The following is an 18,148-nucleotide window of genomic DNA, read 5'->3' on the forward strand; positions in this document are numbered from 1 at the left end:
GAATTAAATAACATTTAAAGAATATAAAACGTTTGTAGAAAAGAAATTTAAAATTTTTGTTTGGTTTCAGAAATAAAGTTTCGTTAAGTTTTTTAAATTGACGAAAATAAAAATTTTCTTTGGAATTAAATAACATTTAAAGAATATAAAACGTTTGTAGAAAAGAAATTTAAAATTTTTGTTTGGTTTCAGAAATAAAGTTTCGTTAAGTTTTTTAAATTGAGGAAAATAATTTTTTTTGCTGGATTTTATTAAATAATAAGGAATGTAACATGAATAGAGCTAAATAATTTTTTTAATTAATAAAGTTTCGTTAAGTTTTTTAAACTCACAAACATAAAAATTTTCTTTGGAATTAAATAACATTTAAAGAATATAAAACGTTTTAAAAAAAGAAATTTAAAATTTTTGTTAGGTTTCCAAAATAAAGTTTCGTTAAGTTTTTTAAATTGACGAAAATAAAAATTTTCTTTGGAATTAATTAACATTTAAAGAATATAAAACGTTTGTAGAAAAGAAATTTAAAATTTTTGTTTGGTTTCAGAAATAAAGTTTCGTTAAGTTTTTTAAATTGACGAAAATAAAAATTTTCTTTGGAATTAAATAACATTTAAAGAAAAACGTTTGTAGAAAAGAAATTTAAATTTTTTTTTTGGTTTCTGAAATAAAGTTTCGTTAAGTTTTTTAAATTGAGGAAAATATTTTTTTTTGCTGGATTTAATTAAATAATAAGGAATGTAACATGAATATAGCTAAATATTTTTTTTAATACTTGCCGTTCAAAAAATAAAGTTTCGTTAAGTTTTTTAAATTGTCAAAATTCCAATTTTTTTTGGAATTTCAATAATAGCTTATTTGTTTTTAATGGATATACAAAAATGAGTTTTAAAATATTTTTGGTTTAGAAAATAAAGTTTCGTTAAGTTTTTCAATTTAATAAAATTTCAAAATTTTCTTTTGAATTCAAAAGCTTTTTCATAAAGTTTGATAAAAATAAGAATTTTTTGTGAATTGAAATATAAATTTATTTATTGCTAAGCTTTTGTTTAAAAAGTTCTTTCTGTTAAGTTATTTCAATTCTTGATTTTAGCATTTATTTTTTTTTTGGTTTAATAAAATTTTAATATTGTTTTAGTGTTTGCCATATTATTTCAATAAAAATATAACAATTTAAGTGCTTAACTTCAAAATAAATTAAAAAAAAACATAAGTATCTTTAAGATACTTTAAAATAAAAGAAAAAGTGAAACAAAATGTTGGCTTTAGAAGCTTAAGAGTTGCTCTTTAAACCAGTTTTTTTTGGTACTCAAACAAAAAAAAAACAGCTGCTTTTCAACAGTTTTTAAATTAAACAAATTTTAAATAACGCCTACACCTTAACTATAATTGTTAAAAAATAAAAGAAATATTTGATTTCGCAATTGCCATGTATCCCAGCAGCAGTACTAGCATGTTGTGTTTAGCTCAGGGTTTAGCCACCAACACGGATTTGCCCACAACTAAACCACAAAATCAGCAGCAATGCATTAATGATGATTCATTGCCCAATTCGTTTGGTAAAACCATGATGACATCGACACCGCATAATCATGTGTATAACAGATCAATCTCCCTGGTGGACAATACCAAGGCGTTAAATCAACGAAGGCCAAAAAAAGTTATAGTCAAAGCAAGGTAAATAATATAAGACAACACAGAATCTAAACAAAATAGCTTAAATTATTACTAAATAACAATAAAATTTATTAAAACTAACAGAAATAGTTAAAAAACTATATAATTACCCAAATAATACTAATTTAATACAACCCTGGGCTTAAAAGTACTTAGTTCAGCAACTCTGCTTTGGTTTAGTTGATAGTAAACCGTTATATGAATATGGCTGCATTGTGCTGCTAGCAGCGCTGCCCTTAAGGACAAAGCAAAATGTAAACAAAGCTAAACTAATAACTTTTTAGTTGTAATCTTACAATTCTTAACATATTTACACAAGAAATTTAAATAATATTCTAATTGGCTATTGTATGTCTTCTTTTGCACACATAAAATGCAAATAATATTCTTTCATTGTTTTTCCTCCCCCTCTGCTGCTCTTATGCATGCATGCATTCATTCACTCTCGCATAAAAGTCATTCAACTCTTTGTTGTTGTCACACACAGTCGCATTGTCGCTGTCATCAAGACAGATAATGGCGTTGACCACAAAGCGTTGTCGTCACTCATACGTTTATTATTATTATGAGTATTTGTTCTAAAACATTATTTATTGTTTCCTTTTGCCAAGACGTGATTTGATTTTATTTAATCTAATTGAAAACTATAAATAAATGAATATACTACATCATATTATGACTGGTATGTAACTGCTTTAATGTAAAGTGTTGCAAGTGTAAAATGTCACTATTAATTTAGATTTTATATGGTAAATATTTATTGTGTGTTTTGTATGAGTATTTTAAAATGTTATCTAATTGATTTTGCTCCATATGTTGTTAAAGTTTATTTAAAATTTGTTGTTTGCTTTTGTTAAAACAAAAGAAAACTTTTAAAGTAAAATTTTCCATTTTTCGATTTTGGTTGGGAAATTTCCTATTAAGAAAAACCCTTTAAAATATTCTAAAATTTTATTTTCTATTATTTATGCAAACAACTAAACCATTTTCAGTTCTTTGAACTTTTCATCATTGTCTATACAACTGGATTTTCTCACTTCCTACAGCCATACATCATAAATACACCAACATACTACTCTACTCTAAATATAAAATTTTCCTTCTATGACTGACTGTAAGTCTAATGTACATAATTAGACAATTATATATTATACTAGTTTTTCTATACATATTTTAATATTTAATTTTCTTATTAACACCACAAACTCGTTAGGTTTTCTTTTACGTTAAGTTAAGACAAGACGAGACATGTTCTGGTCTTGTAAGTTTCATTCATGCGGAAGTTTTGTGTCTTTTTCAGCACCTAACAATGTTGCTATACTTACTTACTTACATGTTGCTGCTAAGTTTATTTTTTTTTAGCTAAATTTATGGTAGACTGACTTCTCAGGTTTTTTTTTATTATAATATAATAGTATTTGTAGTTTTTTTCTTTCTTCTTTATTTATAATTATGTGTAATTTGAAAACAGGTTACATTTTTTCTGTCTAAGATCAAGTCTTCTTCTCCCTCATCATTTCTGTGTTGTTTTGTTTATGTTTTTTTCTTCTTCTTTACTTGCTCTCACCTGTTTGTTGTACAATAGTTATGTAGCTCTCTTTAATTAAATGATGAGTAAGAGGTTAGGATTGTTTTTGTTGTTGTTATATTTCTAATTATTCAAAGTAGTGTGTTTGTTGTTATTACTATGCAGAACTTGTTTGTTGTTGAATGGTTTGTTGTGATGATGACAATGATGGCGGCCAGGGTTGGAAATTGCTATACAATTTGTTTAAATTGTAAATTGCTTATGTTTTATTATAAACAAAAGTGGAATATTTGAGGGCAAAGGGGCTGTATAAGTATCAAAGCAGTTATTTAAATAATTTTCAATAAAAATTAACTCTATTTTAAATATTTTTTTAATGTTTTTATTTCAAAATTAATAAAAAATAAAAATAAATTGAACGATTTTGCTATAAAAACAAGCAATAATTAACATTTTTCTTTGTAAAAAAAATTTTCCTTCCAAATTTTGATTAATTTTCTTTTAAATGTATAAAATTTTAAATACCTCTCCGTTTAAAAATCTAACCCCATATTAAAAATCAAGTATTAAACTAAGCAATGTTTTATAAGTTATCTTGGAATGAATACAAGGAACCTCCCATACAAAGTAAATATTTATTATGGAATATTTGGTGAAATATAATTGTGAAAGCCTTTACTATATGGAGTTAGGCTGACAATGGTCAGGATTGTATTAGTGGGCCTGGCACCTATCATACAAAATAAATAGTTATTTTCCAATATCTGGGGAACTATAATTGTGAAAGTCTTCAAACTTTATATGAATCAATTTCGTATCATTGCATGAAGTTTAACCAATAAAAGTCGTTTTTTTCGCATGTGTCGGAGATAAAAAAATGCTAAATGAGGAGCTGCAGAACAGAAGGTACTTTTTTTGTTATGCGGCTCCTCAAATGGTGTTTTTTAAGCCCGATAGATCTTTAAATTGCAAAAAATTACACATAAAAGTAAATTTTAATCAAAAAAATTTTTAATTCGAAAGATCATATGCAAACAATGCGAAGACGCATTTTGGACGTCCAATTTTCGGTCACTTTTCCCAACATTGCTGGCCGTATGTCTCTTTTAACACGAAGAAGGTTGGCCTCCAAGCCGTCAATTGTTGCTGGTTTATTAGCATAAACCATTGACTTCACATGGCCCCACAGGAAATAATCGAGAAGTGTCAAATCACACGACCCTGAAAGTTAAGTTATCGCCAAATTTTAATTTCAATAAATCCTGTTTATATTATATTTGCTATTTTTATTATTATTTTTAACTACTTTTGCTAGTTTTATATTGTTTTGTTATGATTTACCAAAACTACCGTTAGTTTGACAAATTTCATACCAAAAAAATGCAACCCTGCAGCAATTTCTCCATGCCTGGTTGTGGCCAATGTAGCCATATGATGTTTTTAATTATTCAGGCTATTTAGCGATTTTTTTAAAGGAATAAAAGGATATTTAGCGATTTTTTGAGTAAAATAAGACAATTAGTACAAATAATTGAAAAATTGCCCCTTTGCTCCTCGATTACTATTAATTATTTAGATAATTTGGTAGCGTTGTTCAAGTGTAAATCGATTAATGATGATTTGCCAGAGTATACTCATCATAAATGTCAAAAAGTGAGCGCAGTATGACAGTTCATTTGACAGTTAATCCTTTCGTAAGTTCTGCACCCTTAATTAAGAGAAAAATTATTAAGTGAAGCCGCCCGGCTGATAGCCTGTGGAAAAATGTTTTCAACGCTCGATTTTGGATAATCCATATCGTTTCCATAAAAAATATATCTATCGTAAGTGGCAATTTCAAGCCCTTTTAAATGAAATCAAAACATTTGAGATCGAATAATTATTATCGAAGTTATTTAAGATTTTAGTGATTTAAGAATCCAAATTTTATATAGAAAAAGAGCTTTATAGTTTTTGAGTCCTTTTTTGCTTTAATACCTTTTTAGCTTTAAAACAGTACTTTCCCATCTCTGCTGTTTATTTTATTATGAAGTTCTTTTACTTTTTTCCTGTTTATTATCTATTATTTATTTGGTTTTTTCTTGTTTCTTTTCTTCAAATGTTTTATAGACTTTTTTTTAAAAGATTGATGATGAGATTTTTGTGTTTTTTTTAACAGTTTTTTCTGCAAACTTGTTTGGTCTATTGTCTTATTTCTTGGTTTTCGTGTTAAAAAACCAGTATTATTTCCTCTATTTCCCTGTCTCCCCCTGGCTCATTAATTAGAGCAATTTATTGGTGTATTGTTTTGGTTGGTAGGTGGCAGTGTTATCAATTTAGTGATTTTGTTACATTATTTACATATTAGTATTGGATGTCAGTTGAGAGACTTTGATAGAAGCTGATTAAGGAATATAAGATCTTTATGAAAGCTTTTAAAAGACCTAATAACAAATATAAAATATCTTTAAATTAATCATAAAAGGCTTTACAATAATCTACTATTCTACTAGATTATGTTTTAATTTATATTATTTTTGCTATTTTTATTGTTATTTATAACCAATTTTGCTAGTTTCATATTGTTTTGTTATGATTTTTTAAAACTACCGTTAGTTTGTCAATTTTCATACCCAAAAAATGCAACCCTGTACAAATTTCTCCAGGCCTGGTTATGGTCAAGGTTGCCATATGATTTTTTTTAAGGAAACATAATATTTAGCGATTTTCAAGGAATAAAAGGATATTCAGCGATTTTTTGATAAAAAATTAAACAATTTTGGGAAAAATAAGCGAAATTGTACAAATTTTTCGAAAAAAAAAATGCTAAAAATTGACCTTTACTCCTCAATTACTAGAAAAAATTTACAAAACACTACAACAAAAAGAGAACAATTTGACTGTGTTTATTTTTTAAATCCATATAAAGACCTATGATTGAAGATTATAAATTACTATATAAGCAACTATAAATTATGCTATATAAAGATCTACAAAAGAGGCTTTTAAAAGATTATATAAAGACCTATGATTAAAGTTTATAACTCGGAATTAATGAACTATATTTGAAATTCCAGTTTTTTATTTTGATTTAAGCGTTTTCAAGAAATCTATTTTTCAATTTCTGCGTTTTTTGTTATCTACTTTATTTGCTGCGGTTAATCGTGCAGTGGGTTTTTTCTTTTTTGGTTCGATTTTGTTGCCAAAGGTTTTTGTTATTCTATATTTAAACAAACAGCTGTTATAGGTTACTAACGGTTTATTTTATTTCATTTGATACGTTTTCTTTTTTTCTTGTTTCTACTCTTACCACAAAACTTTATTGAAGGAGTGTTCTTGTTTTTTTTTGTATATTATTTTTATTTCTTTTCATTAAAATATACTATAAAAAGGTGTGCTGTAATTTAATGGCTACTGGGGGGAGAGGGGGCAGCAGTGTATTTTAGCTATAATTGAAACCTTGACAATTATTTTGTTTGGTATTGTAAATACTTTATATATTATTTAAAGAGTTTTTTTTAATATTTGTTGAAATATCTAATAAAAAATTTAATTTGTTATTAAATATTAAAATAAAACAAATGAACAGAAAATTTTAAAGTTTAAAACCTTTGTGGATAACATTGAAAATATAATAACAAAAAGTTTTGTTAGTTAAATTAAGAGCGAAAGTGTCATTTTATAAAACTGGTTTAATTTTAGAGATTAAAGAAATTCTGAACTTTTACTTTAAATAATAATAAATTAATTTGTTTATTTCTTGTTACAAAAAGAAATTTACGGTTAATGTGTACATAAATATAAAGAAATCATATAAAAGCCAAAGATTTCATGACAATTTTTTTTTATATTGTATGTTTCTCTGTGAAACACTTTACAGTGTCAATAAAGAAAAGTTTAATGACTTTCAATTACTTACTTATTTGCTAGAAAGAAAGTCCACTAAATAAAATACTTCAAGCTGGACAATAAATAAGAAGTAGCAGCAATAATAGAAAATATTGTTGAAAAATTAGCTCTTGACATTTTTTAACTGACAAAAGTTTTGCTGGGTTTAACAAACCTTTGTTGTTTTGTGTGTTTAAAAAAAGTAATTTATTTTAAAAGTTTTTTTTTCTTACTTCAGTTTACTATAATTTTTCTTAGGTTTTTGCTCTTTTTTTGTATAAATTAAAAAAAAAAAATTTTAAAATGAGAGAAGATTTAAACATGTTAAAATAGTTTGTTAATATTTTAAGAGATGCCATATAAACGTGAATTATTTAATAATTAAACAAGATTTTTACGTGTTTTTTATATAAAAACTTTTTAAATCAATTTAATTTCCCTTATTTTCTTAATTTTTTTTGAACTGTAATTAATTTAAAAATTTCAATTTAATTCATATAATTTTATTTATTTTTATTATTATTTTAACTAGTTTTACTATTTTTTATACACATTTGTTATGATTTTTCAAAACTACCGTTAGTTTGTCAAATTTCATACCAAAAAATGCAACACTGGAATAATTTATCCAGGCCTGGTTATGATTTCTTGAAACTACCTTTATTTTGTCATATTTTATACCAAAAAATGCAACACTGCAATAATTTATCCAGTCCCGGTTATAATCAATGTTGCCATATGAGTTTTTTAAGAAAAAAAGTGTATTTAGCGTTTATTTTAAGGAATAAAAGGATATTTGGCGTTTCTTATTGAAATAATTGAAAAAAACATAAGAAATATTTTAATTAATCCTTTAAATTCTTAGTTTTGCTTAATGAAATAGAAACATTTATATATTTTTTTGTTTTCTTTAGTAAGGTTTCTTTTTTCCCTTTTCCCTTTTATAACTTTCTTCTGGCATCTCTGTAAGTTTTATTTACCGTAAATTTATTTACTCTTTTAACTTGGTTTTTAAGTTTTTCTCGTTTTTTTTTTGTATCTTGTTAACAAATTTTTTAGCTGTAAACTTTTTTGTTGTTATTTTTTTGTATAATTAAATTTTGTTGTTGTTGTATTTTTTATATACTATTATTTCGGTGGTGTATATGACTTGATTTTTAGGTTACTGTTTATTTGCCAAATTATGTTGAATTCAGTTTGAATTTATATTCTTTTGTGGTTCCAATGGTTTTGCTTTGCGGTTTCAAATACGAGTTGTGTTGTTTTTTTTTTTTCATTTTGTTACGGCTTATTTTCGAAATAGTGTTTGAAAAGTGATGACGATGATCATACCAAGTAGAAGAAGTTAAATTTTGTGGTTTTTGAAAAAAAGTATAATAAGAAAAAATAATAATAAACATAAATTGTGATAAAATAATTGAAAATTTATAAAATAAAATTTTTTAAAAAAAATATAAAATAAAAGAAATAAAAAAGTAAAAAATTTCAAGATTAAATACAAAAACGACAAAATCAAGCAGATAAATAAATTAAATATACTTAAATTTTAAAACTTTAGAAAACTAATTTTAAGGACGTTTTAAAAATTCCTTAATTCAACAGATCTGATCGCTTAAATTAAATAAAAACCTATAAATACCTTGAATTAAATCTTTTAAAATACCATATTATAATATGCGATGCAAACTATGTTTTAATTTATACTATTTTTGCTATTTTTATTGTTATTTTTACTTACTCGTGCCAGTTTCATATTGTTTTGTTATGATTTACCAAAGCTACCGTTAGTTTGTCAAATTTCATACCAACAAATGCAACCCTGCAGTAATTTCTCCATGTCTGGTTATGGCCAAGGTAGCCATATGATTTTTTTTAAGGATATAGGCTATTTAGCGATTTTCAAGGAATTATTAAAGGATTTTTTGCGTTTTTTTGTTAAAAAGTTAAAAATTTTACTAAAAATATCAGTAATTGCAGAAATAATTGAAAAAAAACTTGGCAAATTCAATAAAATTATAATAACTTACCTTTCGCATGTTAAAAGTCCTTTTTAACGGGACTTCAATAATTAGGGATATGAAGTAAAAAAATATTAAGCGTTAAAAATTAATTTTTTATATTTTTAAATAAAATTTTATTTGTTTACCTAATTTCTAACAACAAAAACAAAGAAAAAAAAGTTATTTTAGATATTTTTAAAAAAAATATTGAATCATTTCCTTAAGTTTTAAATTAAATTTCATTAATGATTATAAATTCATGTTTTTTATTTTAATTACAGCCTTTAAAAATTTAGTTTTTTAGTTAAAATTTATAATTTTTTTTTTTAAAATAAATTTCGTAACTATGCACTTGAACATTTTCGTGTTAATAACGATAAATTGTTTTCCAAGTGTTGTTTATTACATTTAAAAGACCTTGTGGTTCAGTTTAACCAGCAGCCAACCATCAAAGTAAGTAATTTGGTTTTTTTTTAATAACTTTAGCTTCATTTTATGATTTGCCCCATAAGGTTTGATGACCTTAAACTAATTTTTATGGTTTTTGTCTTTGTCTCTCTGTTTGCAATATTTTGTGGAAATCATACAACTATATAATTTCCTCATGCGTTAAATAATATTTAATTAATGTGTCTATAGATTTGTAGGGGTCAGTAACCAAAAAAAAATTTTGTATACAAAAACCACAATTCATATACAAATGTACATATGATGGCTGGCTGATGCCATCAATTCATTCCATATAGACAGACATATTAATTGGTTTGTTATTTTTTGGGTTATTTGTTCATTGGAGGGGTCCCCTCGTTAATGATTTGTTGGGGTAAACAATGATATAAATTGTGTGTAAATAAAAAATAACAATTTAGCATAGAAATATATTGTAATAAATTGTTTAATAGACAAATATTTAACATTTTCAACAAAATTTTTTTAAATTATTAAAGATTTTGCTTAAATTTTATTAATTATTGTTGAATTTTACTTAAAATATAGAAAATTTTAGTTAAATTTTAACAATTAAAATTTTTTGAAACAAAAAAACCTCTTAATTGATCATTTTAAAGGATACAGCAACCTTATCCGCCCTTTTACAGTTAAATAATCTGACATAAACACATCTACATACACACATATATGCAGGCTGATTTTTATTTATATAAAGATCAAGAAGAAGATATTTACAAACATACAAACAATCAAAACAATAACAAAACGTCTGTAACAGACAAAAACAAAACAATATTAAAACGATGCAATTAATTACAACAACAAATTTGCTTTCGTTTAGAATATAGCGGTAAATATAAGAATGTAAACAAACAACACCCACACACCATGTTTGTATGCTTGTTTGTGTAAAGAGAAGAGAAAGAGAATGGCCAAATCAAGGAATAGGCAGAATAAAAAGAGGTTTTTATTTATAATTAAATATTGCATTTACAGGCCGAAATAATTGCTTAATTAATGTACAAAGTTTGTATTTAAAAGCCCTAAAGTAGTCTTCTTATATTTTTAATTTTGTTTTTATAAATTATCTACAAAATTTTAGCCTTATCATTTCAATTAAATTGAATGAAAAAAAAAACGTTAAATAATTTCTTAATTTGTTGAACTGATAAGTCTGGTGTTTGTGTGTACTAAGTAATTATCAGGAAGAGTGTTTAATAAATGCCTAAAAGCCGGCAATCTATTATTTTAAACATAAAAAAGCTATTAACAAATTAAGAAATAAAAAAAAACAAAGACATTGTTTTAATAAAATTCAAAATGTAATAAATAAATAAACAAACAGCTGCATTGTTTTAAAAAAGCCTGTGGCAATGAAAATTATAAAATATTCCTTATTTTGTCAGTTGTTTTAATCTAATTTTTCCCTTCACTTTCTTTCCCATAATCTTCAAAAATAAACAAACTGTCAAAATTTCTTAAAATCTATGTCAATGTTTTATTTAGATTTTCTAAATAATGTTTTAAACTAACCAAATATATATTATTATAATTTTGTTATTTAGCTTTTACTTTTTGTATGAAATGTTCACCTTGACCGTACGTACGTACGTCTGCCAAAAATTTTAATTTCAATTTTCTATTCCAAAGTAACAAAAAAAAACCCATAAATTTTGTTTTGAACATTAATTTTTGTGTTGATTTTATTTAATGTGCTGTCAGAATATTTAAAAAAAAAATTTCCTTTGCAAATTTATACTAAACAGGAAAACTAGTTTAGATAGAACAAAAAAATAATAAAAATTTCTATTTTCTAAGAAAATATAGTTTTTGTAGTACGTGACTATTAAAAATAATTAAATAAATTAAGAAAATAAATAAACCTATTAGAACTATAATAAATTTTTAACAAAAAGTTGTAGAAAAAATATTTAAAAAATTTAACAAACCTAATTAAATTTAGCTTTCTTTATCCAAAATTTCTAACTATACAACCTTTTACACACGGTTCTCCTATTTAAAATGAAGAACTTGCTTTAGAATTTCATTAATTTTGCTAATATTTTCTTTACTCTGAATTCTAAACTAATAATTTCTTATTCTAACAAATTTTAAGTGCCTTTACCCTATTTAAATAGTTAATTTCATCACTCTAGCATTATATTGCAGCCCTTTTGAAGAAAACGCTCCTTTTGCACAGTATGGCAACACTCCCTACTAACAGGACTTTAATAATAAACAGTATTGCCAACTGTATAGTGTTGCTAACTATATAAAAACCCACAAATGTTGCCATAAAGTAAAAAACCGTTAGAAAAGCGAAAAAATATAGCTTTAAAATGGAATTATTAAAATTTTTAAATAAAATTTAGCGAAAACAATAAGAAAATGATTATTATATGGGAATTAATTATAATTCTAAACAAATATTAGTAAAATATATATTTTAGAGGCATTTCCTTTAAGAATATTTGAAGATTGTAAAAACATTTGTTATTTTAAAGGAAATCACTAAATAGAAAATTATTTTTATTTTTTTTTAAACAATTTTTGGCGACTTTTTAGAAAATTTTTTAAAATATTTTCTAGGAACAATTGAATGCAATTAAATTTTATTGACTGTAAATAGTTTTAATTTATGAGGAAATTTTTAAGACAATTTTATTAAAAAGTTTTGAAACGATTTCTCATAAATTTAGAATGAAATAATTCCGAGCTGAAATATTGAAAATCATAATTTTAATTTACCGAGAAATTTTTAAATCAATTTTTTGTAACATTATTGCATATAATTTAGCTCTTTGCACAATTTCTTTTCAATTTTCCTTTATTTTATTTTCCACAAATTAACTGTTTAAATTTTTTTTCTTTCTCCTTCCAGTTCACTTGCTCAGCTACCGACAGACTCTCTATCGCCCATGGCACCATTGCAAACACACACTGAATGTATAAGTGTTCAGTGTTTAAATACCTTAGATAAAGATTACAACAACGGATCTTCATCTTCGACAAATAACGACAACACAGCAACAACAAGTCTAACAACATCGTCTAGTCCACCCCAGAAAACGAAAAGGGCATTTCAACATCAACTATCGATACCAGAATCCCTGCAATCAACGTCGATAGGTTGTGCAACGTCTAGTGAATATTCGAGTGCAAGGTAAGCAAATACATACCATTTTATTAAACTCATAAATGTTTAAACAAATATTGTTTAAACAAATTTGAAAGATTTATTTTCTTCACATACACACACCTGTTTCTTATTAGAATTAGAAAGATTTACTGGGTAAACAAACACATTTCTGTGTAATTTTGCTTATATTAAATAACAATTTTTTTATGACCTTTTAGAGTCATTAAAAAAGTTTAGTAGGAAACTAAAATTTGTTTATAAAATTATGTTTTCACATAAAAAAACGTTTGAAGTTTTTTTAAATGTTTTTCTTGATTTTTTGCAAAGAAAACTTTTAGATAAGATGTGTTTTTGTTGTTCCTTAGTTAAGAGATAACAAGATAAATTAGATAAGGTTAACAGAAAATGTCTGCTGTTTTGTGGAAAATAAACAATTATGATAATTTTTAAACGAAATATCAAGTTGTAGTATATTTAAAGAAGAAAATTAAATGATTTCATTATTTCGAGTGAAAACAGATAAATGAGGAGATTTTGTAAATGGGCAACACTGATTATATTATTCTTCAAGGTCATCTTTTAAGAATGACATTTAGCATTACGCATCTACACAGGCACACCACTTAACATGTAAACAAAACAAAAAAACAAACTACCAAAAGCATAGAAAATGCAACAACAAACATAAACAATACAAATGGCGTATGAGTAATAATAACAAACACTCGCACACACTTCGTATGAGTACCATTCCTTGATGTCTTTTTACTTACGAAACAATAACAACAAGATGTCCTACCAAATGTAAACAATGAGTAAAAAAAACAATAATAAAACAAAATGGCTGTTGGCAAAATGATATTTTTTGTTAAGAAATCACAAACACCTTATAAATTAACAATTTTACAAATATTTTAATTCGATTTTTTATATTTTATGGATACCATAGAGATGCTAGCTTAATATGCTGTCATGTTTTATATAATATTTAGATTTTTATTACCGGTTATTGTGAGTTATTTAGTAATTAATATTTTTGTGATTTGTATTTAATGATGACGGTGTTTTTTTGAGTTTTTTTTTAAATAAACTTTTACCCCTTTGATCATTTTGTACATTGTATTGTATAGAAATGATAATTGCTGATTAAATTGTTTTCCCTACCACGCCATTAATCATTAGTTTAAATTTTTTTGTTTCAAAAAATTTTTTTGTTAAAAATAAATTATACGCAAAGTTCACTAGAGTGTGAGATCATTTGGTTGTTGTAGTTCTTATTGTGAGAAAATGTTTGTTTGAATTGTTAGCAAAAATGTATTTGTTAGTTGTCATAAATTTATACACGAGATGTGTTAATAAATCTTCATAAAAATTAACTATGAAGGGAGACAAATTTTTTATAGATTTAATAAACTTATCTAAGGTTTAAAGGAATTAATCATTTTTTATCATTAGTTATCATTAAAAGCTTTTTAAGAAAATCTTTTTATAGGAATTATAAATTTTCTTGGGTGTTAATGAAGTTATTCATTGCGTTTTATCATTATAACTGGAAATTTCTTTTATTTAACAAAATAATTTTGGTAAAATTCCAAATTTTATCAAGAAAGAGGAGAAAGTAGATTTGTTTGGTAGAAATCTTTATTTTAATAAAATAACTATAGATGTTTATAGAAAATAACAAGATAATTTATATAAAAAAATATATTTGGATCATATATTTTATTATAATGGAAATATATTAATAAAATTTGATTTTGATTATAATTATCTCAAAAAAAACAAGCGAATTATTTTAAAAATTTTAAGAAAAATCATATATTTTATTATTATAATGATAATATATTAATAAAATTAAGGATTTGTGTTTTCAAATTTAAAATCCTAGCCATTTTGATTATAATTATCTCAAAAAAACAAGCGAATTTTTTAAAAAATGTTAAGAAATTTACCTTAAAATACATTTATTTAGATATATAATTGAAATATATTAATAAAATTAAGGATTTGAGTACTTACATTTAAAATTCTAGCCATTTTGTTTAATATTTGTTAAAATTTATAAATTTTTCTTAAAATTCCTTTAAATTAGTGCGGGCAGTACTAATTATTACTTTGAATAGATATGGTAGCTCTGATTATTTCATTGCTGCATATGGCAGCACTAATTAGGACTTTGTTTTGAATGGCAACTCCATTTAACCCCTTTCTCTTTAATCTTACTTTGTTTTGATTGGCAACACTATTTAACACGTTTGGTGCTATATAAAGGTCGTTTCAGGACAAATTAGGAAATAATTATGAGAATAGAGAATAATTTTAATTAATTAACGTTTATTAGCAAAATTTGTGATGTTATTAAATAAAATGACAAACGTTATTGATAGACTACTTTTGATATTAATATGTATTAAATAAAATGACAATAGTTATTGATAAAAGGGGTAATAAAATGTCATGAAACTTGTAATATAATTGTAAAAAAGAAACTATAACAAAATATGACTATGACTCATTCAATGAATCATTTATTAATTGTTATTATGGCAGGACTAAACAACACTTTATATGATTGCTACGTTTACAAATATTAAATAAATACCAAAAACACGCACAACGTTTTGTAAATGAATCAACATTAACATGCTGCCATTTAACTTATTTTCTTTAGAGTTATTAATTTTATTGATATTGATTAGTTTTTTTTAATTAAATATTTTTTTAATTGTGTACTGAATTTGACAGCAGCCTAACTCCCGCCTCTAGCTAGCAGTTATTGAAATTTCAAAATCATTTTTATTTATTTTATAGCTTTGCTATGTTTAATTAAGTATATATTATATTATTTATTACTAGCAATTGTTTAAACAGTTTGTTTTTTTTTTTTGTTTAATTTCATTTATTACTTAAAACTGCCCTAGTTTAGAGAATACTGCACACATGCTAGGCAAATTTAAATTTAGAATCAAAACTGTTGTAATACTACAGTTAATAAATATTTAAACAAGTGTTTAAAATATATTTATTTAAAAAAAAATACACATTAAAACAAAACTCATTAATTTTTGTTTAAATAGAAAAATATAAATAACAACATTTCCGTTTAAAATAAATCGTTAAAATAATAATAAAATAGAAACATGAAAAAGCATTTAAGTTTAAATTCACTAGGTCGATTTATTAAACAATAAAAAATTGATTATCGAGAAGAAAAACAAAATTTGTGAAAATTTTCAAATAAAAATCTAGATTTTTCTTTAGAATTTGAGTTTATTGTTTTTAAATTTATTTATAGTAAGAAATTATTAAGAATTTTTAAATTTTGCTTGGAATAGGCCTTATTTTTGCAAATATTCATTAATTAATCCTTAAACACCAGTTTCTGCCAATAATCGCCCAAATGGCAACACCGTACATGTGGCATCTTTAGTAATAGAGAGAGAGGGAGTGAGAATATGCCACAAAGCTGCCATATTGTAAGCAAAGTGGTGGGAAAAGGAAAAACCATACTTTATAAAGTAAATAAGCGATTTTAGCTTAAATTTCAGGAATTAGAGATACTTTACTATATTTTAAGGATATTTATTATATTTCTTAACAAATTATTACAAATATTGTTGAAATATATGTAATTTATAAAATATTAGTGTGATTATGCTAAAAATAAACCCTATTTTGGCTAATCTTTATTAATTATAAATTTTGTTGGTATTGATTGCCTTTAGCTGATAACACATTTTATAAATATAGTGAAATTTTTTTATACAATTAACTCATTTCTTTTTCATGAAACACCTGTTCTTTAGTTATGAAATTTTGTAAAGATTTTGCATTATGTTTTAACCCAGTTTCCATACACATATATATTTTTTTGCTTATTATTATGTTTATAACATAAAATATGGCGTTTTTTTTCAAGGGACCACCATAGGCATGTTTGTATTTCAATAATAATAATATTATCTGTAGTTGAAAAAAAATACTTGGCAAATTATGTATGTTTGTATGATAAGCTGCCTGGTTGATGATGACTGACTTTAAGGCCTTTGGAAAAACACCAGGTGTGCGAAATTTCATATGATTTTTTTTTTCTTTCTTCCATATATATTATCTTTGCTTAGCTAAGGTTTTTTTTTCTTTCTTTTGAGTATTAATGTGTAGCCATTTAACTATGCTTTCAACACATTAAAAATTTAATACAGGAAAAAAACCTTAACAGATTTTATAAAAAACCACTTGAATCGATATATTGATTAAAATGCACACACATTTTATTTAGCCTAACTAAATTCACATTATTATTTAAAATGAATTGTTAAAATTTGTGACTTTATAATCTAAATGTTAACCTTTTAACATTATAAAATATTTAACACGCTATTTGAAAACGTACAAAAAAAAAAAAAAACATCAGCTGATATTTAAAAAATTTATTTTCTGTACTGTGGGAAAAAATTGCATTTTTATTAAAGAAATATAATAAATTTTAGCTTTTTCCCACAGAATTTACAAAACTTTTATTTTTATTAGTTAATTATATAATTAAATGCAAAAATATGGCAATACTGATGGGATACCGTTAATAAAAATAACGTTATTTCTATAACAGAGACATTTTTGTGTGCTGCCAGATCATTTTATTTCATTAAGCCCTTCCTATATTTAAATTTAAATAAAACAAAGTGTGTGTAAGATATCCTCGATATTTGTTATCGTTTGAAAGTCTTATCGATAACATTATATGTGGAATATAACAACGTGCTATTGTCGCGCATCCGAAATGTCCAATTTTCCATGACTTATAAATAAGACATGGATTATGTTGACTTTGAGAGCAGCTGTGGTTTGTGGCTTATTCGCATAAACATGCGACTTACGAAAACCCCACAAGAAAAAGTCTAACGGGGTCAAATCGCACGATATCGGTGGCCAGTTCACATCACCTACAAGTGAGATGACCATGCCCTCAAATTGCTTGTGCAGAATGTCCAATTAGTGTCCATAAAATTCAATTCAGGTCAAAAGAAGGGCCATAATCGGTTACAAATTTTCTATATAAAGTTTGTTAGATAAACCTTTGATTCATTTAAAAATTATTTAAGAATAATGACCATAATTTATACATCAAATGAAAGCCTGTTATGTTTCATATAATAAAAAGTATTAAAATTGTAAAAATCCATAAACATTTCAAAGAAAAACTCTAGACAGAACCTTTTTAAATAACTCAACAGCTTTTGCCTTTTTTTAACACTTTTGCCTTTATAAACAACCGCTGTTTTATGTGTTTTTAAAGATTATTCCTCTCTAAGCACACCCACTCACTTCACCGCCTTTAAAGGGTTAATTAACCCGTACTAAATTGTATTATTATTTTCTCAACTCTCACGTATGCCCACTATAATTTACTTGTATTTATTTATGTACCTTCTCCCCTCTCTCTCTACTCTGCGTACTTTTACACTTTTTCCACGTAAATTTTGTTTTTGT

The 18,148-nt window shown here is 24.7% G+C and overlaps 2 protein-coding genes across 3 annotated transcripts in view; one reads left to right on the forward strand and one right to left on the reverse strand.

The window, feature by feature from the left end:
• Positions 1-18,148, forward strand: part of LOC135957502 (uncharacterized) — an 88,445-nt gene that overhangs the window by 60,195 nt on the left and 10,102 nt on the right. For both annotated transcript variants that reach the window (XM_065508260.1, XM_065508259.1), the window contains one exon: positions 12,401-12,682. In XM_065508260.1, coding sequence (XP_065364332.1) covers positions 12,401-12,682 — 282 coding nt within the window. The remainder of the gene's footprint in view (positions 1-12,400; positions 12,683-18,148) is intronic.
• The window catches only part of vap (RAS p21 protein activator vap), a 118,697-nt gene that overhangs the window by 50,916 nt on the left and 49,633 nt on the right, over positions 1-18,148 (reverse strand). The gene's annotated exons all lie outside the window — the stretch shown is intronic.

This window comes from Calliphora vicina, chromosome 4 (genome assembly GCF_958450345.1).
Source record: "Calliphora vicina chromosome 4, idCalVici1.1, whole genome shotgun sequence".
NCBI classification, from domain to species: domain Eukaryota; kingdom Metazoa; phylum Arthropoda; class Insecta; order Diptera; family Calliphoridae; genus Calliphora; species Calliphora vicina.